This window comes from Cetorhinus maximus, chromosome 11 (genome assembly GCF_964194155.1).
Source record: "Cetorhinus maximus chromosome 11, sCetMax3.hap1.1, whole genome shotgun sequence".
In the NCBI taxonomy this organism is placed as follows: domain Eukaryota; kingdom Metazoa; phylum Chordata; class Chondrichthyes; order Lamniformes; family Cetorhinidae; genus Cetorhinus; species Cetorhinus maximus.
In genome coordinates, this window is record NC_135889.1 from 47,667,990 (window position 1) to 47,691,498 (window position 23,509).

The window sequence follows — 23,509 nt, forward strand, 5'->3', positions numbered from 1 at the left end:
TGCCAGGAACAAATGCGTGATGAGGAGCATGCCCACATCTGCCAATACTGTCAAAAAGGGTGGCCACAACAGAGACCAAGCGGTGGTATCATGAAAGCTTGTTTGAACAACAAGAACATTTTACAGACATAGACGGTCTCCTGGTCTACAATGAGCGGCTGGTCATCCCAGATTCCCTTTGGCTGAGATCCTTCTAAAAATACATCAGGGCCACATGGGCATCACCAAGTGCAGGGTGTGGGCCCAATCTGCTGTCTGGTGGCCAAGCATTTCCAGGCGATTGAAGATACCATAGCAAACTATTAGGTATGTGCGCTGCACAGGCAAGACCAAAGAGAGCCCCTCATCACCACACAGTTCCCTACCAGGCTATGGGAGAGGCTGGGCATCAACCTATTGTCTTCAACAGCAAGGCATTCCTTATAGTGGAGGAATATTTTTCCAGATGGGTTGAGGTGAAGCAACTATATATGTCTACCACAGAAGCAGTAATTAAGGCACAGAAGGAGATGTTCATGAAACACATGCCGTCCCAGACAAGATCGTGTCTGACAATGGTTCACAATTTTCAAGTGAGTACTGCACACACTTCGCCACCACATCTGGCTTCCACCACCATACCAGCTCCCTGAGATACTCACAGTCAAATGGGGAGGCTGAAAGAGGGGTCTGTGCTGTAATAGGGGACTTCCCCACTGCGCTGCTCACATACAAGCCCACCCTGTTACAATGTGGCCTGTCCCAACCAAACTCCTGGTGGGCAGGAAACTCCACACACAACTTCCAATCCTACCCAAAAAACTCATACCAGGGTTGGTAACCAAACCTCTTTAAGACTATGAAGACTTCAATACCAAATGAAATCCAACACCCTGCAGCAAAAGCAAAGCACATTCCTTCCCCCATGCTTCTAATACTTATCCCATTAGAAGTTGATCTTAGTGTTACATATAGCCTCTTGGAGGAATATGATCCAGACTGAAATCTTCTTGCCAGTTTTGCTGGTATATTTCCACTTCTGAAGTACGGAGAATAATTTCAAAACCCCTTTAGAATGATAGAAAAGCGCGTATTGCGTGTGTGAGGTGATTTTGTAGAAAACAGAATTACCCTGCCCCGATATAAACTTTCATACTTCACTTGCGTTGCTCTTTATTGACTAGTATTAAGGGACACTAATCGATGACAGGTCTTGGTGTTACGTTCGCCTGTAATAATGACTGGATGTATCACAGGATGTGACAAAGTTCTGGGTTTTGTTTGGATAGAGACGGAGTAACAGCCAGACTTCATAGCGTGGAGTCATCCAGCAGCCGGAAGTAGGTGGGATCTTACTTGAGTGAACTTCGAGAGCAAGAACAGAACAAGGGGAGTGGAGAGGATCGCCACCGACTTCTAGCAAATCTCTCCGAGGTGATCGTGGGCAGCTCCAGCGCAGCCCTGTTCCTAATCCATCATGTTCTTCACACTGCTGAAAGTGACTGTGCTGCTGCTCGTTGTGGACGGCACATCGATTGCCCAGGCACCAGGTAAAGACTAGTAAATACTGTTTGGGGGATCAAGGGTTGTTGGCTTGGACCAAACTGGCGCAGTTAATCAGTATGAATGACTCATCGCACCGAGAGTTCGGCAATGTGTAAGCCCTTTCACCAGAGGGTTTTGGCTGCTGCTGTTTTGAGCAGGACTGATGGATATATAGGACGTGCGCGGTGCAAGTATGCAGGAGAAATAGTAGGACACTGGTGCACAGACGGTGGAGTCTAAGCATCTGATCCAAAAGCAAAATGCTGCAGATGCTGGCAATCTGAAATACAAACTGAAAATGGCAGCAGCTCAGGCAGCTTCTGTGGAGAGGGAAACAGGGTTAAGGCTTCAAGTTGATGGCCCTTCGAAAGAGTCAATCCAAACGTTAACTCTGCTTCTCTCTCCACAGGCGCTGCCTGACTTGCTGAGTATTTGCAGAATGTTCTGCTTTTATTAAAGGTCTGAACAATTGACTTTCCCACTGACCTATAACCATTAACTGAGCATATAGACCTGTAAGAAAATGGCCGGGGCTTACAAGTTAGCACAACCCATAATCTGTGGGTTCTGGTGGAATATAATAAAAGTGCCACTATATGATGGATTAACTGAGTAACATCAGTGCAGTACTTTACACTTAGAACGCAATTGTACAGTTGTTACTATATGGTTTTGATTTTTAATCTCACTGACATGTGCAAAATGAAAAGAAAACTAAATAAAGACGGTAGCACTTTTTATTATCTCAGAATATCCCTAGGCACTTTACAGCCAATAAAGTTCTTCAAAATTTAGTCAATGTTGTAATGTAGGATATAGCAGTTAACAATTTCCAGTAGTGTAGCTCTCCAGAAATAACTGAACAAGCTGCTGATAGCTCCTTTAGTGACTATGACAGCTTTTTTTGCCTCTGCTCTTGTAAATAAATTCAAATAACTATAATCTATTTAACTGTTTGTATTTTGTACAGATGTGCATACTTTTTAAAATATATTTTCAACCTGCAAAATTTATCAATTTGATTGCTGATTTTTAAAAATTCTTTTGTGGGATGTGGGCATTGCTGGCAAGGCCTGCATTTGTTGCCCATCCCTAATTGCCTTTGAACTGAGAGGCTTGCTAGGCCATTTCAGAGGGCAGTTGAGAGTCAACCACATTGCTGTAAGTCTGGAGTCAAATGTAGGTCTGACCAGGTAAGGACAGCAGATTTCCTTCCCCAAAGGACATTATTGAACTATATTGGTTTTTACAACAATCATTGGTAGTTGTCATGGTCACCGTTGCTTAGACTAACTTTATATTCCAGATTTTTACTAATTGAATTTAAATTCCACCAGCTGCCATGGTGGGGTTTTAAGCCTTGCCCCCAGAGCATTAGTCTGGGCCTCTGGATTACTAGTGCAGTGACGTCATCATCATCCCACCCTATTTGCTCAATGAAACATTTAAAAATATTTGCTGTGGGGATGGGGCAGCATAGTTACTACTGAGGAAGGCTGACAAAGTACAGAAGACCATAACAAATCTGCAGAATAGACGTGTAATTAGAAAGTTAATTTCAATATAGCTAAGTGTGAGATTGTGCATTTTGGTAAGAGGAGCAACTGAAGCTCTTATTCCTTGGAAAATAAAAATTTGAGTGTGGTAGAGGAGCAAAGGAAACTAAGGCAACAGATCCGCAAATGATTAAAAATAGGAATGAAGGTGAACAAAGCCATAAGATTGCAAACAAAGCACTGTGGTTCTTTTCTAAATGAATAGAATTCAAAAGCGGAGAGGTTACGTCAAACTTGCACGGAACCTTGGTTAAACCACACTTAGTTCTGGTCTCCATATTATAATAAAGATGTAAAGGCACTGGTGAAGGTGCAAAAAAGATGACACTGAAATTGAAAGGTTATAAGTGAAAGGAATGGCTTAATAAGCCGGGCCTCTTTTATCTAGAAAAGGGAAGGAGGATTGCCATTCTGCTCCTTCTTTCTTACCTGGAAATCTTCTCAATCCTGTCTTGCTCAACTTTCCAACTCAGGCTGGTTGAGAACAGTATAGGGCAGTGTCCTCCTGAAGCCTTCAGTCGAGCACTGTAGAATCAGACGGAAGGAAGTCACGCCCCCTTTTTTACAGCACTGGCTGCCGTATATCAGGTAAGTTTAAAGGTTCAGCCCCTTTCAAGCCAGGAACAAGGTAGGTTTTTCAGGTAAGTGGTTAGAATTTGGATGAGGGAGTATGTCCAGGCAGTTGGGAGGGTGGGGATCGGACAGCCAGGGGGAAGGGGGTGGGAGATCGGACAGTCACGGGGAAGATCGGACAGTCAGGGGGAGAATCGGGATATTGGGCAATTGGGGGTTGGGATCAGACGGTCTGGGGTTTGGGGGGATTGGACAGGCAGTCGGTGATGGGTCGGGCCTGGGGGCAGGGGTGATGTCAGGGGTTTCGGGGGTTGGAGGGAGTCCCATGGTGGGGGGTCGCTGTGTGTCTGTACAATAGTTATCCAGAAGCTAGAAGCGGTTTTAACTCTGCTAACCTTTTCTGGGTAAGTGCTAACGTAACACAGTTGGAACCATCTGAAGTTTGCGATTTAAATCGTATTTTTCAATGGTCCTTAATGGTCCGGGAAATTCTGGGGAGTGGGGTTCCCCAGCGCATCCTTTGGAGTAGGCCCCGGTTACACTGCCCTGGAGCTCGGAAGTTATCGCCCTATTTGTTAGCAGTAGCAATGAGCTTAATACCCTTATTTTTAAAAAATACTTTCTTTGTTCTTTCAGTGAAATATTGAATTGCTGATCCCAAGGGCAAAGTGGTTGGCGCTGAAATTTGTGGAATATGATAAATTTTACGGAAGTGTTCATTGATGTCGAGGAATATGTGGCTCCTATATAATAATTTGGTTTACGGGAGTATAGTTAATTTGAATAGAGGAATCATTTACTGTGGTGTTCAGGGCATGATTTCAAAATTTGCAGAAGATATGAAGATTAGAAACATTGTCAACTGTGATGAGGATTGTCTTGAACTTCAGAAGGCCATAGACATGTTGGTGGATTGGGCAGACAATTAGCCGCTGAAGTTCAATGCGGAGAAGTGTGAGGTGATTCATTTTGGCATGAAGAATATGGAGAGGCAGTGCAAAATAAATGGAGAAACTCTAAAATAGGTGCAGGAACAGAGGGACCTCAGTGTATATGTACATAAGCTATTGAAGATGGCAGGGCATGTTGAGAGAGCAGTTAATAAAGCATATCCCAGAAGGAAAAACAATTCGGACCAATACTCTTATTTCCCAGTTTTTACTGCTGTTCCATTTTAAGGTATACGAGACCAGTTCGGACCAGTATTCTTATTTCCTAGTTTTTACCGGTGTTCCATTTTAAGTTATACGAGACCAGTTTGGACCAGTATTCTTATTTCCCAGCTTTTACTGTTTTTTACTTCTGGGATGGTATCTTAGGCTTTATTAATAGTGGTGTTGACTACAAGAGTAAGGAGGTAAAGTTGAACTTGTATAAGACACTAGTTTGGCCTCATCTGGAGTGCTGCACTCAGTTCTGGGCAGCATACTTGAGGAAGGATCTGAAGGCATTGGAGAGAGTTTTTTTAAATTAATTCACGGGATGTAGGCTTTGCTGGCTGGGCTAGTATTTATTGCCCATCCCTAGTTGTGCTTGAGAAGGTGGTGGTGAGCTGCTGTCTTGAACCACTGCAGTCCATGTGGTGTAGGTACACCCACAATGCTGTTAGGAAGGGAGTTCCAGGATTTTGACCCAGCAATAGTGAAGGAACGGCGATATATTTCCAAGCCAGGACAGTGAGTGACTGGGAGGGGAACTTCCAGGTAGTGCTGTTCCTATCTATCTGCTACCCTTGCCCTTTTAGATGGTAGTAGCCATGGGTTTGGAAGGTGCTGTCTAAGGAGCCTTGGTGAATTCGTGCAGTGCAGAGTACAGAGGAGATTCACAAGAATGATTCCCTGGATAAAGAACTGTAGCTAGATTGGAGAGGTTGGGACTGTTCTGCTTGGAAAAAAGAAGACTGAAAGTAGACTTAATAGAGATATTCAAGATCTAGAGGGGCAAAAGTGATCAAAAGCAAACATTTTTTCACCCAGAAGATGGTTAGTGTCTGGAACGAACTTCCTGAGAGGTGGTGGAGGCAGGCTGCATCGAGGTATTCAAAAGGAAATTGGATTGCTATCTGAAAAGAAAGAACATGTGAGGTTACGGGGATGAGACAGGGGAGTGGGACTAGGTGGAATGCTATTTCAGAGAACCATTGCAGACTCGATGGGCTGAATGGCCACCTTCTGCACTTTAAAGATTTTGTGATTCTGTTGCAGGAATATTGCTTCCTGAGTTAACATTGCATCAATGCCTAGAAAGTAACCTTGAATTATTATAAAGAAGTCCAAGGAATAATGAGGTACAGCTGGTAAAGGCTAACATTTATCTTGCATTTTTGGGTTATATATTATTCAGTTTAAAGGTATGCCGTCTTGGAAGAGTTTAACATTTTCGGAAAACCCAAATGATTTTTTTTTTGGCTGCTGTCGTTGCACTCTGAAAACAAGGATGAGAATCTAATGTTAGCCATTGCGGTGATGTAATTTTTTGCACAAACATAAGAACAGGTAGAATAAATTTTTGCTTACAAAGGACTTTAATCATTTTCACAGATGTGTCAGGTATTTCCTTAGTGAAGCAGTGAAGGATTTGTATTCCATTAAGCATTGCTACAGTCTTACATGCTGTACAGCAGCAATGCCATATTGATTGGAAAAAGGAATGGGATGGTTGATAAATTGAGTTATTCAAGTTTTTCCAACTATGAATCATACATGCTACATGCTGTGATCAACATACACAATCCATCTACATTTATTGAATGTCAACTATGCAAAGTATGGGATTCACTGTAACCCACACTTTGTCCAGTTTGAGTAATTCACAGAAGCAGGATGAATTCTGCCAATTTATGTCAGTTGGTTTTATGTAGATGAAGGGTTGGATGTTTGCCATCGAGACAGGAGGTTTGAGTCGGGAAAGTTCCTGACTGGGAAGACCTGTCTCCATAAAAATGGCCCCCGCTGGGACTCTTTTCGCACTGGGAAGGTGGGGGCAGGATTGAGTTGGGACGACCTCAGAAACAGTTAGATGCGGCCACAGAGGCGTGTGAGTGTTGAGGCTGGCTGGTTAGAAGGCTCACCTTGGTTGTCTGGGACTTCATCCTAGTTGTATTAAAGGCTGTTAGGCCCTCAGACCTCATACCTCCTCACCCACCCACTGACTTCTCATGCCCCCTCCATACACCCTTTTCCATGCCTACTCACCTAGTATGCACTAGGTACAGAGCCAATAAGCCATATTATAACAATGGTATCTCTTGAAATGCTGATGAAAAGAAAACATCAATTCAAAAATCTGCTTTGAAAAATACTGCTCCTCTTACCACCTTATAAGAGTGTCAGTCAGCCTCTGCAAAAATCTGGCCCTAAATCTCTGTAACCAGTTTTGCCACCTTAAAAAACATACATGAGCATCATGAATTCTGCTGTTATAATTTTGTACTTTAATGGAGAAGTGCATTGCAACAGTGGGCAGCATTTCCCGGTCGATGAGTGGGGGGGCGGGGCCCGTTTGCCGACGTATAAAATGACACAGGATGACATCGGGCGTGCGAACCGTGTCACCCCGCGTCATTTAGATTTTCAGTTCGGCTGACGTGCAGCTGCACGCTCGCCGATCTGCCAACGGCCTATTAAGGCCATTAAAAAAGTAATTAAAATGATTGATGGACCTGCCCGTCCAACCTTAAGGTTGCCAGGCAGGCGAAGAGCCCAGGCGGCCCTCAGAAAAAACATGAAACCACATCCATGGGCGGGGAGGGATTTAAAATTTGTGTTACATTTTTAATAAAAGTAACTGACAGTGTCACATGAGGGGACATGTCAATAAAATTTTTCTCATCCTTTACTATCTTTTTAAAAGTAACACTGATCTCCCTTAAGCAGCACTTTGCCTCCCGGCTCAGGGAATCTCTCCCCGCCCGCGCACACTTCCGGGCGGACGTCACGTAAAATGGCAGCGCGCACCCGACCGGGGGCGCCGATCAGGAACCCGCCCGCTCCCGCACAACTTCCCGGACGGGGGAAAATGCTGCCCAGTGACTACACTTGAGAAATACTTCATTGGCTGTAAACGCTTTGGGATATCCTGAGATTGTAAAAAATGCCGTATTTCTCAAGTTTTTCTCATTTCTTATTTAGATTTAGCACATCGGAGCTGATACAGGTGGAATCCAAGCTTAAGAGATCTTAAATTAATATACCTTTGTGATATTACTGCGTGATGTGTGAACATATTTTTAGAACACAAACAGTTGTAGTACATTCATTAGAATGTAAGACCACTGTTTAAAGATGGACAATCAGGATTTCTGAATTCCATTATAATAGTGTGTCTTGCACTTTAGGGCATTTTTGAAGTTAGAAAATGACCTCACTCCCTGCACTGAAATAAAAATATGGATAGGTTGTCACTAACCAATCAGAAAAAAAGAAGAAAATTGGTAGTCACAAATATTAAATCATTTCTGGTCTTGTGACTCTTCTCTCAGTTGGTGACTTTTAAACTTAAGCAATTCATTATTTTCAAGATTAATTTTCTCTTTCCCTTAAAACTTAAATGGGTTTGTCTCCAACCTTACAGCAAGCAATTTCCAACCTTACATCAAGCCTACCAGAAGGTGGACAACTTTAACATTTGTTTAAGACGTGGAAAATTGCAGTGAATACAGTTACCTCTGAGTTGTTCTGAATGATTGGCTTGCTGCCTGTATTTCATTCAGAAAGTATAGAGGAACCTGGAAGAATGACTTATTTCATTTGTCATGTGGCAAAGCTGAAGGACTTTCTTAACGTTCTACATCCCACAAACCTAGATTGATATGGTTGTGGTTTGTTGAATATATGTCTCCAGTATGAACTTGTGACAGCTTAGCTGTTGATTAACACGCTGTTGACAGGTTTTGGTTATAATGAGTAAATTGCAGAACTGAAAGTTTATATTCTTTAAGAATGGGGGGAGTCCCATATCTGATCATTTTTAATTTTTGTAACTGTGGTAAGTATATTAAGTGTATTGAACTGTGATATTCTTGTAAATAAATATGTTTATCTTAGTCCTCACACTGTGACCCGAGGCAGTTTATAGCAGCTCTCAAGGGAGCTTCTCTGGTTTAAGGATACTAATAATTTGATTGAGATAAGCCACACTTGGACTGCATTGCTCTCAGATTGACATTGAATTTAATGCTGCCTACTCAATAGTTTAGGGAGATTTCTAGGGCCCAGCTCTCATCAATAGAGTAACATTTCAATTTTGTTTTTCACCACATTTGTCTCTTCTTTAAGGGTCTGTAGTGCAGCTTTTGCAAGTTTTCATCACGATTGATAAGAAATTTAAAGAAATGATAAGAACATCTTAAAATACGGTATATAGGTATATATATATTAATACTGTGTATATATATATATATATGTATATTAGAGGAGGCAGTGACGTAGTGGTATTGTCACTGGACTGGTAATCCAGAGACCCAGGGTTATGCTCTGGGGACCTGGGTTCAAATCCCACCACGCCAGATGGTGGAATTTGAATTCAATAAATATCTGGAATTAAAAGTCTAATGATAACCATGAAACCATAGGCGATTGTCATAAAAACCCATCTAGTTCATTAGTGTCCTTTAGGGAAGGAAATCTGCTGTCCTCACCTGGTCTGGCCTATATGTGACTCCAGACCCACAGAAATGTGGTTGACTCTTAAAAATGCCCTCTGAACAAGGGCAATAAATGCTGGCCTAGCCAGTGATGCCCACATCCTATGAACAAATAAAGTGTAAGATGCCTTTTTTTAACTCTGCAATTTGCTTTGATCTGGAATGCATTGCTTCTAATGATGCTGGAAGCAGATTCAGTAGTAACCTTCAAAAGGGAATTGGATAAATACTTGCAAAGGAAAATATTTAGGGCAATGGGGAAAGAGCAAGGGAGTGGGGCTAATTAGGATAGTTCTTTCAAAGGCCAACAAGGCATGATGGGCTGAATGGCATCCTTCTGTGGTGTATGTTTCTATGATCTCAAAATGCTATCACCACTGTAATAAATATATGAATGCAAGCCATTCTCTTAAAAGGAAAGTCCACATTCTTTATCTTTGAACTGTAAAAAGAACTTTGCAAGTGTTTGCAATTTTAAAATAATTAAATTTTAAATTATTTTGAAATATTGTAACACATTTGAAGTTGTCCAGATTTGTAGCCTGCAATTTAAAAGACAAGTTTGTACCTACAACAGTGTCAACATTGTGATCAGACATGGTAAAAACCTTTAGTGCTTCTTATGTTTCTGCATTCCAGCACTAAATATGTGCAGCACATCATTTGTTGGATTTAAGCATATGCTTTCTAGTTGATTCAGCTGGTTAAGGGTTAAGCTCTATCTATACTGGCATGATTCTGGAAATAGGGAAAATAAATTGCACCATTTTGAAGTTGGTAGGCGTCTCAACAACAAATTATTGCAGTAATAGCAGGCATCAGTCACCAGAATTGTGTGGGATCAGGTTAGAACTGATTTACAATGCTCATAATAGACAAAAATGGCATTTTCAGTGGTGGGAGGTTTTCTTCATGTTTTAGAAATCTGAAATCAAACACAAAAGAAGGAAAACTCGAACAACATGTAACACATAATCTTAGGTGAAAAACATGACCAAATAGAACTTTCACTTGAAATCAATATTTAATTTATTTAAGTCCAATAATAACACTGCCTTTTCCTCTTACAGATCACATGCTCATGGATTTGCCGTACGGCCATGAAATATGCACACTTAAAGCTGATGATGGGCGCTGCAAAGCTTTAAACAGAAGATATTTCTACAACTTATTCACTCAAAAATGTGAAGAATTTATTTATGGGGGATGTGGTGGAAATGAAAACAACTTTGAAACCAAGAAAGAATGTCTGGCAAAGTGTAAAGTAAAGGGTAAGCTCATTAAACTTATAATTGTTCGAATATAACACACACTTATTTGAATCTGGAAATAAAAAATGGATGGTCATCCACCACCTTCAACATTCACTCCCTCCGTCACCAATATACAGTGGCAGCAGTGTGTACCATCTACAAGATGCACCGCAGCAACTCACCAAGGCTCCTTCGACAGTACATTCCAAACCCGCGACCTCTACCACCTAGAAGGGCAAGAACAGCAGATGCATGGGAACACCACCACCTGTAAGTTCCCCTCCAAGCCACACACCATCCTGATTTGGAACGATGTCATTGTTCCTTCATTGTTGCTGGGTCAAAATCCTGGAAATCCTTTCCTAATAGCACTATTGGTGGACCCGCACGTGGACTGTAGCTGTTCAAGAAGGCAGCTCACCACCACCAAAGAAAATTTTGGGATGGTAGAGGTGGGCAATAAGTAATGGCCTAGCCAGCGATGCTCACGTCCCATGAATGAATAAAAAAAGGTAAAATCTATTTGTCTGATTTTGCAGTCAGTGGTGAATGACAAGTGCCAGATAGCTGTTTTGCTTGCCTGTAGACTTTCTCGGGGTTTTTACACTGTGAGTTTCTGTCAGGCAACCTTCCAAGAAGCACAGTACCTTCAGCAGGGCATCTGGGACCTGTGTGAACAGGGTAAACAACTGTGTATCTCAGACTGAAGAATATTAATGAGCCACAAAAAGACTGACCTTGATTAGAATATTGAATTCGATGCCAAATATGATACTGAAAGCAACTTAAAGAGAAAGAAAGATTGGGTTAAAAGAGTGAGAGAGTAGAGACAGAAAGAAAAACTTAGAGAAAAATCAACTTTTAAAAAAAAATCAGCAACAATAATTAAGAAACTAAGGATTGAAGCTCCACAGTATAAGTTAATTTTCAGGTAGGTTGTTTGGCAATAATTAAAATTTAGCATGCCATTAAATGGGTACTTGCACTGAAATGGACATTTTCTGACATGTTTATTTCATATATATCAGGCAAGTCCTGCAACTTCACACCATTCAATGTATTCAGATGGTGAGTCAAAGGGTGAAATGCTACTTTCAGAATCTTCTAGAGGACCAGGGCATCTTGGACAGCAGCTTCCTGATTACCATGATTAACTGTGCATGTTGGTCACAGAACTTGCTGTCTGATATGCCATTTAATAATGATGAATGCCATTAGCTTCATCATCACTCCTATCACAACATCCAATCTATGATTTTGTGGTATGTGAGGAAGTAGTAAGTAATGGGCCAGAGTTTTCTGTCAAAATAATGATGAAACTAAAGATACTCTATGGTATTCATGTATAAATGATGCAACTTCAGATGAGTGGCAGATGTGCAGCTAAACACATATATCCAAGGGTTGCTATCTAAATTGTGCCATTCCACCAATAGCTTTGCGAAAATGGCATCAAGTTTGTCTGTCTCACCATTGACATTGGTTGTCTGACAGTGTGAAGTTGCTGTATTTGAATGGTAGATATAAACTAAACTCACTACAGAGAACTATGTCACGTCCATTCTAATTTAAGTACCCTTTTAACAATGTGGTAAGTATTAATTACAACCTAACAGTCTCCCTGGCACTGAAAATTAACCATTACAAGTGTAGGGTCTCATTTTCTTCAGGTTTTAATTGTTGTTGGAGAGTTTAAAAAGATGAAATTTTCTTTTTTTTTTGTCTTTTCCTCCTTGTCCTTTTTTCCTCTTTCACTCCAATGTTTCTATCCATCTCTCTATTTTGTTTTCAGTACAGCTATCCCTTGTTTAGCACTCCTAAGAAATGGCATGCTAAGTAAAAATGTGCTAAATGAAAATCACTTTCCCATAAGAAAGCATGTAATAAGGATGGGTTACATTCCTGACTAGTAATTTTTTTAAATTAAAAACCTATTAGCTGCCAGGAACCTAACTGGCCCAAAGAACCTCTTTCTCCTTACTGCTCTTACTATCTTACTACTCTTTCTACTTACCTCCCACTCGCTGCTTCCTGAGCGTCTGTTTGTTGCTTCGCGCCCCTCTCGCTTCTTTCCCCTCACTCCCTCCTGCTCACCGCATCCCTCTCTCGGTGGCGAGAGAAGGGGCAGTGTCTTTAAAAAACAGACTGAGTTGCAACAGTAACAGCGCTAAAATGAAAATGGAGGCAGCACGATTTGGGTAAATTTGCAAACTGTTGTAAAATGAAAACATGCCATTTGAACGCACTTTAATCAGGGGATACCTGTACGTGATTTAATGTTGAATTCACCTTCTCTAACTTACACGTCCTCCTCAGTCCTTTCACTGTTAGTTTCAGCATTCTTCAAACTGATGGTTAGGGACATATACAGTTGCTTGTCCTAGTCAGTCAGCTCCCAGATGCCCAGTTTCCCTCACTGCAATGTTATCAGCTCACACATTCAGAGACACACCACACAAGCTAGAAACCTAAACATGCAAGGGCAAGTCTGACTGACAGTGGATATTGTTAGATACCCTGCCGAAGTGAATACTGGGCCAATATATCAGAAAAATGATTCTTTGTATGGAACGCAGAAAATAATCAATTATAACCCTAACTGCCTGTGGGCATAGGATGGTAGTTATCTACTCGGAACTCGGCTTTCCTGCTGTCTCCAACATTAACTTGCAGGGCTTTGCAGTCAAGTGAGGCCCCACCAAAAGCCACAGCAGACTTATAAGTTTATGCCAATCAGGGTCCTGTTATGGAACCCTCATCCAATGGCATTTTATCACCTGCTTGAGCAAGGAAGTAGCTGCAGCCTTCCCACAAGGCCAAATCATGATGGGAGCTAGATGGAAGGGTGTGGAAGCCCTTTGGATAAGTCGGAAAATTTGTCTTACTGGCCAAACAAGCAAAGTCTTGGCTTTCCTTCCCAGAGAATACCCCCTTCCTTGGCTCATTGCCTGCAGATGCTTCATCCGGAGCTGTTTTCTTGGCAGTTTTTGTCAGTGATGGTTTGTCATGGGCTGGGCGAGGAGGCCAAGTCTACCTCAGCTGGAATGTGAATCAAGCCCATGGTGTTGGTGTTATTCTGAACCATATATTAGCCATCTGGTCAACTGAGTGAACTGCCCCCGCACTCTGCAACTTGCTTCTGTCTGTCTTTCATCCGCCCTCATTCTGAGGGTTAGCCACACTATGAACAATCTTTCTCCACTGATTTCTATTCTCTGCTGCCCTTGCTGCCTGTCCTATAGAGAGGTCAGTCCATCTTCTGATATTATTCATCCATGCCAATTTGGGTCTTCCTTGTGTACATTTTCCAGGGGTAAAATTTCTAGTTCGTCGGGCGGGCGCACACCTGACCTGATACCATTGTGCAGTCATGAAATATTTCAGTTGGTGGGTGAGCACCAGAGTTGGCAGCGTGCCCATTGACAATTTAAAGGCCTATTAAGCCCACAAAAAAGTCAATTAAAATAAATTTTTCACTGCCTGTCCAACCTTACGGTTGACGGGCAGGCAAAAAGGCCAAGCGGCCTTTGCACTTTTTTGGAAACCTCATGGGATGAGGTTTCCAAAAGCAAATAAAATTAAAATAAAAACTTGAATTTTTCATTAATAACATGTCCCTGCTCATGTGACAGAGTCACATGAGGGGACATGTTTTATAACATTTATGAAATACTTCATTTAAAAAAAAAATCTGTTCATCTCCTTGAGGCAGCTCTGTGCCTCAGGGAGATTTGCAAATGGTGCTCACGCACATGTGTGAAGTTTGCGCTCGCCCCGCATGCACTCCCCTTCACCCACACAGGCAGGGCTGAGCGGTGAATCTCGAGTTTCACGCTGGGCGGGCCTTAATTGGCCCACCAGCATGAAATCACCTTCCGACCTTGATCGCGGGCAGCGATCGGTTTCCCAACCACCCCTGTCCGCACCTGCCGAGCCCGCCCGACATGGGTAAAATCCTGCCCCTAGTGGTTTTCCTTGCATTACCTTTTTTTCCAAACGCTCCACTCCTGCTAGCATCACATGTCCAAATATATGTGAGCTTTCTTGATATTACTGCCTCAAACAAGTTCTGCTTAACACCAGCTTTCTCGAGCAGTCACTCATTTGCCTGCTTGACCGTCCGTGACGCACAGAACATCTGAGTCCTTTGATTTCAAATGCTCATATTCAAGCCTTGTCACCCTTCCTGATGGTCCAGCTTTCACAGCCATATGTTGTCACCGGCCAGACAAGGGCTTTCAGAAGATGAATTTTTGTTATAGTATTGATGCTGTGGCTACTCCATACTTGCATCAGTAAAATATACTTTTGCATATATTCTCTTAGTATCTTCAAGAGCAGAAGACCTAGGAAATGGACTGGAAGTTAAACATTAAATATTGCCATTGGGTTATCGACAAAAATATTATTGATGTTAGCCAATCCAGCATTTACAATATTGATGGTAAAAACCAAACCACAGATATCATGTCCAGCCCATCTTAAATCCATTAATGTCGCAATAAAGCAGCTGTCTGTATCTCTCCAATTGCTTCTTTTAGCTGGATGCAAGACAACTTATCCTCGCTTCATTGCAGACAACAGTGTTGGGGACTCATTACTAAATATGTCAGATGTTTCCTGCCTTACATGACTAACCCATCAGTCAAGTGTAGCAGTTACAGCAAGGCCTTCGGAATCATTGTATGAAATTAAAAAGCCCAAGTTTTCCAAATTATTATTTTGGACTTCAGATGTTTCTGGTCACATACCACATGATATTGAGATATATAAACATACTACAATGATTGAAATTTGTTTTTAAGTAATGAGGCCATTCAGCTTATCACCGTAGGAAAATTGTCTGTCACTAATCTTTCTTTCTTTCTCAGGATTAGCTCATGTTATATACACTTTGCTTGAAATCTTGTCATACTTGTAAGGTTTTCTTTGCCTGAAAGCATTTTTGTTTGACTGAACAGTTTTGAGTCATTCACAAATATTGCTGATCATTTCAGGCTAGCTATACCCTTCCTGGAGAAGCAGCAGCTACTAACTTGTTTCTGCTGACCATTTTCTTTCTCCCTGCTAACAGACATTATTGAATCAGGACAATAATGTTGGAAGTTATAGCATGGAGCATGTGAATAGCATGAGAGGCTGAATCAACATAAACTCTGGAACCCATGGCAACACGTTCAGGAACTGAAAATTCTTCTTTCGTTCCATGAGATTGGTAGAGCAAAACAATTTGATTTGTGACACAATAACTAAACTTTTCAACTGCATGGCTTAAATTTTGGCAGCCAAAATACATTGCAGCTGTAAGCCTGAAAGAGAAGCCAATAACTTTACATAGATAACACAGAGCAGCATGCACAGACTAATGACTAGCTGGGTTTATTGCATACTTTTAGGGTATCTTTCTCAAACCCAAAAGATAACTTTTGAATATATATGTATGAATATTATCCTCTAAAATGATGTGAACGCTTTTGAGCTAGCAGTTATAAATAATTTTCCTCTTCCTTGCCTTATTAATTTTGTTACACTGACATTATTTGTCAGGGGAAATAATTTGCTGAATATGGGGAGCACTGATTTGCAAAGACTGAAACCATGCACCATACTTATTGAAATAAGACCACATGAATATTAATAGTTAATCATTTTTCTCACCCAAGTATTCATTATTATCCAATTTGTGTTACATTCTGATTTCATGTTTCAATCAGCAGTTCTCTTTTTTCCCAATGTATACATATCTCGAATTTTGACAATGGTTTAGAGTTGATGTGAAAAGACAGGCTTTGTCAAGAGCAGCCATTCACTACCATTCAGATACAAAAGAAAGATTCATCATGGTTAGAAAGTTGCAGGAATAAAAATATGCCTGGATTGTTTTCAGGTCCAGTCTAGGTGCTGCATGACTAGTTTGTGTGCCCAAAACACAAGGCCCAAGGGCCAAGAGAAACTCAAGACTAGCTGCTGGCACTAGGCACACCACCTCAATCCGTTTGCTCCAATGGGAAATGTCAACTTAGGGCAGTCTGCCTTAGCAGCAGTGGTTCTCTAATAAGCTCCAGGTGAGAGGATTGGAAGAGACTCTGGGATGAGGGGTGGTGGAGGAGGGCTTGGTTTTGACATCTGTTGTGTCAAGGGAATGGTTCTACTCTTCTTTGCTCCATAGGAAAGAATTTTGTCAACAGAATGTTTGACATTTTCCTGTCCTTGGCTGCAGAGGTCACTGAAGAATCCTGAGTGAGGCAGATCTAACATTTGTCCTTATCATTGACTAATTTTGAACATTGGTCTTTTAGCAGGCATTAGTCTCCCTGTTAACATATATTCAAAGAATATCAGTGGGATTTTCTGCACCTGCCCGCCACTGCGATCTTCCGGCCCCATCGCAAGTCAATGGACTTCTGGCTGGGGCGCCACCTCACCCATGACAGGGCCTGAAAATCCCGGCCTATGTAACTAATGTAACTCCTTCAAAAAGGGAGGGAGACAGAAAGCAGGAAACTATAGGTCAGTTAGCTTAACATCTGTCAAAGGAAAATGTTAGAAGCTATTATTAAAGACATTATAATAGGACAGTCAGATAAATTCAAGGGAATCAGACAGAGTCAACATGGCTTTTTGAAAGGGAAAACATGTTTAACCAATTTATTGGAGTCCTTTGAAGAAGTAACAAGTGCTGTGGATATTGGGAAACTGGTGGATGTACTGTACTTAGATTTTCAGAAGGCATTTGATAATGTGCCTCATCAAAGGTTATTGCAGAAAATAAAAGCTCATGGTATAGGGGGTAACATATCGGCATGGATGGAAGATTGGCTAGCTAACAGGAAATGGAGAGTTGGCATAAATGGCTTATTTTCTGGTTGGCAGGATATGATGAGTGGTGTACCACACGGATCAATGCTGGGGCCTCAACTCTTTACAATTTATATAAATGATTTGGATGAAGGGACTGATGACATGGTTGCTAAGTTAGCTGATGAGACGAAGATAGATAGGAAAGTAAGTTGTGAAGAGGACATAAGGAGACTACAAAAGGATATAAATATAGGTTAGGTGAGTGGGCAAATATCTGACAAATGGAGGAGAATGTAGGAAAATGTGAGGTTGCCCATTTTGGCAGGATGAATAAAAGAAGAGGCATAATATCTAAACGGTGAGAGATTGCAGAGCTCTGAGATGCAGAGGGATCTGGGTGTCCTAGTTCATGAATTGCAAAACGTTAGTATGCAGCTGCAGAAAGTAATTAGCAAATCTAATAGAATATTATCATTTATTGCAAGGGGAATTGAATACAAGAGTAGGCAGGTTAATGCTTATTATACAGGGCATTGGTGAGACCACATCTGGAGTACTGTGTATAGTATTGGTCTCCTTATTTAAGGAAAGATGTAAATGCATTAGAAGCAGTTCAAAGGTTTACTAAATTAATACCTGGAATTCCCGGGCTGTCCTATGAGGAAATGCTGTACAGGCTAGGCTTGTATCCACTGGAGTTTAGAAAAGTATGAGGTGACTTGATTGAAACAAATATGATCCTGAGGGAACTTGCCAGGATGAATGTGGAAAGGATGTTTCCTGTTGTGGGCGAATCTAGAACTCAAAGTCACTGTTTCAAAATATGGAGTCACCCATTTAGGACAGAGATGAGGATTTTTTTCTCATGAGGTTTGTGAGACTTTGAGATTCCCGTCCTCAAAGCTGAGGCTGAGTCCTTGAATATCTTTAAGGCAGAGGTAGATAGATTCTTGATAAGCTAGGGGGTGAAAGGTTATCGGGGGTAGGCAGGAATATGAAGTTAAAATCAGATTAGCCATGATCTTATGGAATGGCAGAGCAGACTTGAGGGGCCAATGGCCTACTCCTGCTCCTAATTCGTATGTTCGTAACTGACAGTGTATTTAGTGCTGGCAGGACGCTGGTCTAATTTAAAACAGCAGGCAGTACAAAGTAGGTGTGCTGCCTGTGGTAAAGTCAATGGACATGGGTTAATTGCACATCATGATCCTGGCAGTCACTTTGGTGGGGTGGGTGGGGTGTGGGGGGGGTGGGGGGGTGGGGGGTGGGTATCAAATTTAGTCTCCATTGACTTCTAAGTAGTTTATATTTGAACTGTTATCCAAATTCCTACATTGTCTATTAGACTAACTCCCTGTATAAAACCAAAGCTGCAGTGAATGCTCCTGCTAATTATTGAAATAAGCTGACCCCAGAGCACTGAGGCCAATCTGCACAGTGTACTTTTCACTGAGTTAGTAGCTGCTTCATTGAGAGATCTCAAAATCATTTGTACTATTCATCAAGAGCTGTACATTATTGAGAGCATAAATTCAGCTTGCATTACTGATATAGAGGATGCGATGTAACTTAAAAACTAATAAATATGTGACTGACTATATGGCTCAACAATAGAGCTAAAAAGACTCTAAGATCCATCATGCTTCAGTCATAAAATTTGAACATATATATCATGTGAAATTTTAACTGGGCTTATACTAACAAATTCATACTGATTTCTATTAGCTATTATTTGTTGAATGGCCCTTCCATCATAGATACAAATTAGATATTTTCTCGGGTTCAGGGGTACTGATCACTCCCATTGATTGGACCAATCTTTAACTCCATCTAGCCACTGTAAATAGGACAGTAGCTGCATTTCCTCAAGGCTTCTACTAATTGCTGCCATAACTACAGTGGAAGATTGGCAGAAAGCCCATTTACGTGGCATAAATGGGGTCTCTGATTATCTTATGTTGAAATTACAATGTGTTCTGTGGATGATCCCCCAGGAATTCCTGGCAATGGAATTTCATAACTTCCTGTAGAACTGTGGAAAAGTTGCACATCTAAAGATGAAACACAGGTCAGGGGAGGTGATGCAGAAGATAGTTAATTCCAGTGTTTACGGTGCAACTGCAAGGCCTGTATGGAACTGAAGTAATGCCACGTGGAACAGGTAGGATGAAAAGCAACTTATTGGCTTAGACAGTGTTCCCAGACATTTAATCATTGCTGTCATAAGTGTCAGCTGTGGTTAAGTGGTCTCTGACCAAGAAGCTTGTGGGTTCAAGTTCCACCCCAGATACTTGACTACAAAATGTAGGTTGATTGTCCAATGCATTACTGAAGGAGTGCTGCACTGCCAGTGGTGCTCTTTTCAGAAAAGACATTAAACTGCACTCCTATAGTTTCTTTTAGTTTAGTTACAGTGCCTTTTCATTTTTATTATTGCTATGGCTACAGTTTTATCAATTTAAACTTGAATTGCATGAAGTATAGTTTGTTGGACAAACTTCAGCAGACATAGGAACACAAATAAAAAATATTTTGTTGATTTTCATGCATAGTTAGAAAATACTTTGCTAATTGTTTCCTTGTTAGTTGAATAATATTTCACTGGCATTAATTTCCTTGGGGATATGCTGAGCACTGAAGCAATGAGAATGAATAAGTTGAAATCATTCACTGAGTTGGTTAAGATTATGCCACGTACAAATTCATTGTTAATCCTCATTATCACCCAAGTATTCATAATTACTTCAGTAGCTTTCCATTCACTGAATTGATTTTTTAAAAAAATTGACACTTCACATTACACCTTTGCATTTGGTGCTGGACTAGACTTGTTGTTAAAGACAGGCTGAGTCAAAAGTGACATGGCCTGCTCTTTAGACATGAGTTAACTGCCCTTCCTGATTTCCTAATGGTTACTGGTAAAGGCATCGATCGCTGGTTTGTGTTGAGTCTCTAATGATTTAGTGACTAAAAACATTATGGTACATATGAACATTTCTAATTCTTTCTTGATGCAGATTCCATTTGCTCGGATTCTTGCTCACTATCTAAAAGTGCAATGGAACACAGCCTTAAGATCCTAGGAACAACCACTCTCAGCTTTTGGTCTATGTAACCCCTGTGGGCATGGTACCTGAAGAGAGAGAGAGAACCACTGTGGCAGATTTGCTTTGTTTTGTCTTCTTTATAACAGGAAGTAAGTAAGTGAGAACCAGCATGGCAAATCATGCTATTTAGAAGGCCAGAATCCTCAACTCGGTAAGTGAGGGTGGGGCCCACTTGCCGACGCGTAAAATGACGCGTCCTGACGTCACCGCGCGTCATTCCGATTTTCAGTTTAGCGGGCGCACACCGGAGTTGTCTGCGCGCCCGCCGGACTGTCAAAGGCCTATTAAGGCCATTTAAAAACTAATTAAACCACTTAACATAGCTGCCCGTCCAACCTTAAGGTTGGCGGGCAGGTGAAGAGCCCAGGCGACCTTCACATTTTTCATGAAACCTCATCCATGGGCGGGATGAGGTTTCATGAATGATTTATAAGTGAAATAAAGATTTTCATTAAAATTCATGGACATGTGTCAACTCATGTGACACTTTCACATGAGAGGACATGTCCTAAATTTTTTTTTTCTTTATTAAAATGTTTGAAACTGAAACTGATCTCAGGAAGATTTCTGCACTCTTTCTGCGTGAAATAGTGCAGGCCCTGACCCAGCTTACTCCCCCCACCTGCACAGGGAGTGCTCAGTGCTTCCAGGTGTGCATCACACTGGGTGGGCCTTAATTGGCCCGCTCACATAAAATGGCAGCGCACAGCCAATTGGCTGTGGACCCGCCCGCTCCTGCCCAACCCCCCGACGGAGAGAAAATTCTCCCCTAAATCTCCACGATAACAATAATGGCAATTATTTATATAGCAACTTTAATGTACTAAAATGCCTCAAGGCACTTCATAGGAGCCTTATGAAGCAAAATTTGACACCGAGCTACATAAGGAAATATTGGGCTGATGACTAAAAGCTTGGGCAAACAGATAGTTTTAATGAGTGTCTCAAAGGAAGAAAGTGATAGACAGGCTTAGGAAGGGAATTCCTTAGGCCCTAGACAGCTAAAGGCAGCAATAGAACAATTAAAATTGTGGATGCTCAAGTAGCCAGAATTAAAGGAGCGCAGTATATATCTCAGGAGGTTGTGGTGCTAGAGGAGATTACAGAAATAAGGCAGGGGAGAGGCCGTGGAGGGACCTGAAAACAAGGATGACAATTTTAAAATTAACTCCTGGTCAAGCATTGTCTCAGTTTAGATCAGCAAGCACAGGGGTGATGGATGAACGGGACTTAATGTGAGCTAGGACTTTGGAAGCAGAATTTTGGATGACCTCAAGTTTAGAGATATCAAAGGCATGGATCAGGGTTTCAGCAGCAGATGGCTGAGGCAGAAGCAGAGGCAAGTAATGTTATGGAAGTAGAAGTAGGCTATTTTAGGGATGGAATAGATATGTGGTTGGAAGCTCATCTCAGGATCAAGTATGGCACTAAGGTTACAAATAGTCTGGTTCAGCCTCAGTTGCTAGGGATGGGTTGGACTGGGATTGAATTTTGTGATGGGGGCTGTAGACAGTAGTTTGGTCTTCCTAACATTGAATTGGAGGAAATTTTTGCTCATCCAATGCTGGATGTTAGATAAGCAACCTGATCATTTAGTAAAAGTGGAGGAGTTGAGAGAGGTGTCGGTGAACTTAGTGTACATGTTGAAATTAATGCTGTGTTTTTGGATGATGTTGCCAAGGTAGGTGAGAAATAGGAGGGGAGCAGGCGGTGTGGGGGTTCTCAAGGATAAATCCTTGTGAGACACCAGAGACAAAAGTGCCGGAGCAGGAAGTGAAGCCATTGCAAGTGATACACTGAGATTAGATAGATGAGAATGGAACCAGGCGGGTGCAGTCCCTCTAAGGCCAGGGTGGGTGGTGGAGGGAGGTGTGCTCTCAGCGGCTCCCTTCCCCCCACCGGGAGCCTGAGGCAATTCCAACAGGGTTGCTTTTTGGGCTGCCCACATGGCAACTGCTCTACCCACTGCTAGTTGAATACCAGCAGCAGCAGATGAGGCCCTTAAAAGGGCATTAATTGCCCACGTAAATGTTTCAATTGGCATCTGGGCAGGAAGGTCATCCACCAGCCTTCCCACACGAGACTTAATTGGGGCGGAAGTGAGAAGGTGGTGGGGTCCCCATTTGGCACCCTACCACCCGATTGAATGTCTCCTGCCTCCAAACTCACCTCGGGGGAGGGCATTAAATTCCGCCCAATATTCCAGGAAAAGATTAACAGTCAGTTGGACAAGTGTGGATTAATTAAGGAAAGCCAGCATGGATTTGTTAAGGGAAAATCGTATTTAACTAACTTGGTTGAGTTTTTTGATAAGATAACTGAGACAGTTGATGAGAGTAATGTGGTTGATGTGTGTATGGACTTCTCAAAGGCATTGATAAAGTGCTACATTATAGACATGGCAGCAAAGTTTAAGTTCATGGAATAAAACAGACAGAGGCAGCATGGATGAGTGACTGGAAGCAGAAAGTAGTGGTGTTGTTTTTCGGACTGGAGGAAGGTATACAGCGGGAGTCCCCAGAGGTTGGTATGAGGACCACTGCCTTTATATATATGTTAATGATCTAGATTTTGGTGTCTCTTTATCCAGGTACCATGATCTGAGGGGGCATTGAGCTCCATGTTAATCTTGCTCTGGAGGTGTGGACCTTCTTCGTTGGGGGCACAATCATCCAGTTTGCGAGGCCACCTCGATCTCTTTTGCCATTAAGCTTTCCCATCAGCATCAGACTTCCTAAATCATGATTTCTTATTATATGCCCAAGAAATTCCTGATCTTGGTCTGCAGAGTTCTTTTGGTCTCAGATTTTACTAGCACCTGTTCATTGGTAATGTAACTTGTCCAGGATATCTTCATTATTCACCTCACTAACCACAGCTCTGCAACTTCAATTCTTCTCTGCATTGCTTCACTGATCATCCAACACTCACTTCCCTATGTCAGAATTGGTGTGATGTAGCATTGCAGGATTCTCAACTTTGCTTTCATGGCTAATTTTGAGTTGATCATAATCTTTTCTATTTTTGGAAATGCATTTTGGCCTTTCCAAT

At 41.7% G+C, this 23,509-nt stretch overlaps 1 protein-coding gene across 1 annotated transcript in view; it reads left to right on the plus strand.

Annotated features, from left to right (window-relative positions):
* Positions 1-1,317: 1,317 nt before the first annotated feature.
* Positions 1,318-23,509, plus strand: part of LOC144686563 (carboxypeptidase inhibitor SmCI-like) — a 40,464-nt gene continuing 18,272 nt past the window's right edge. The window contains exons 1-2 of the mRNA XM_078551902.1: positions 1,318-1,529; positions 10,368-10,568. Coding sequence (XP_078408028.1) covers positions 1,457-1,529; positions 10,368-10,568 — 274 coding nt within the window. The 5' untranslated portion in view covers positions 1,318-1,456. The remainder of the gene's footprint in view (positions 1,530-10,367; positions 10,569-23,509) is intronic.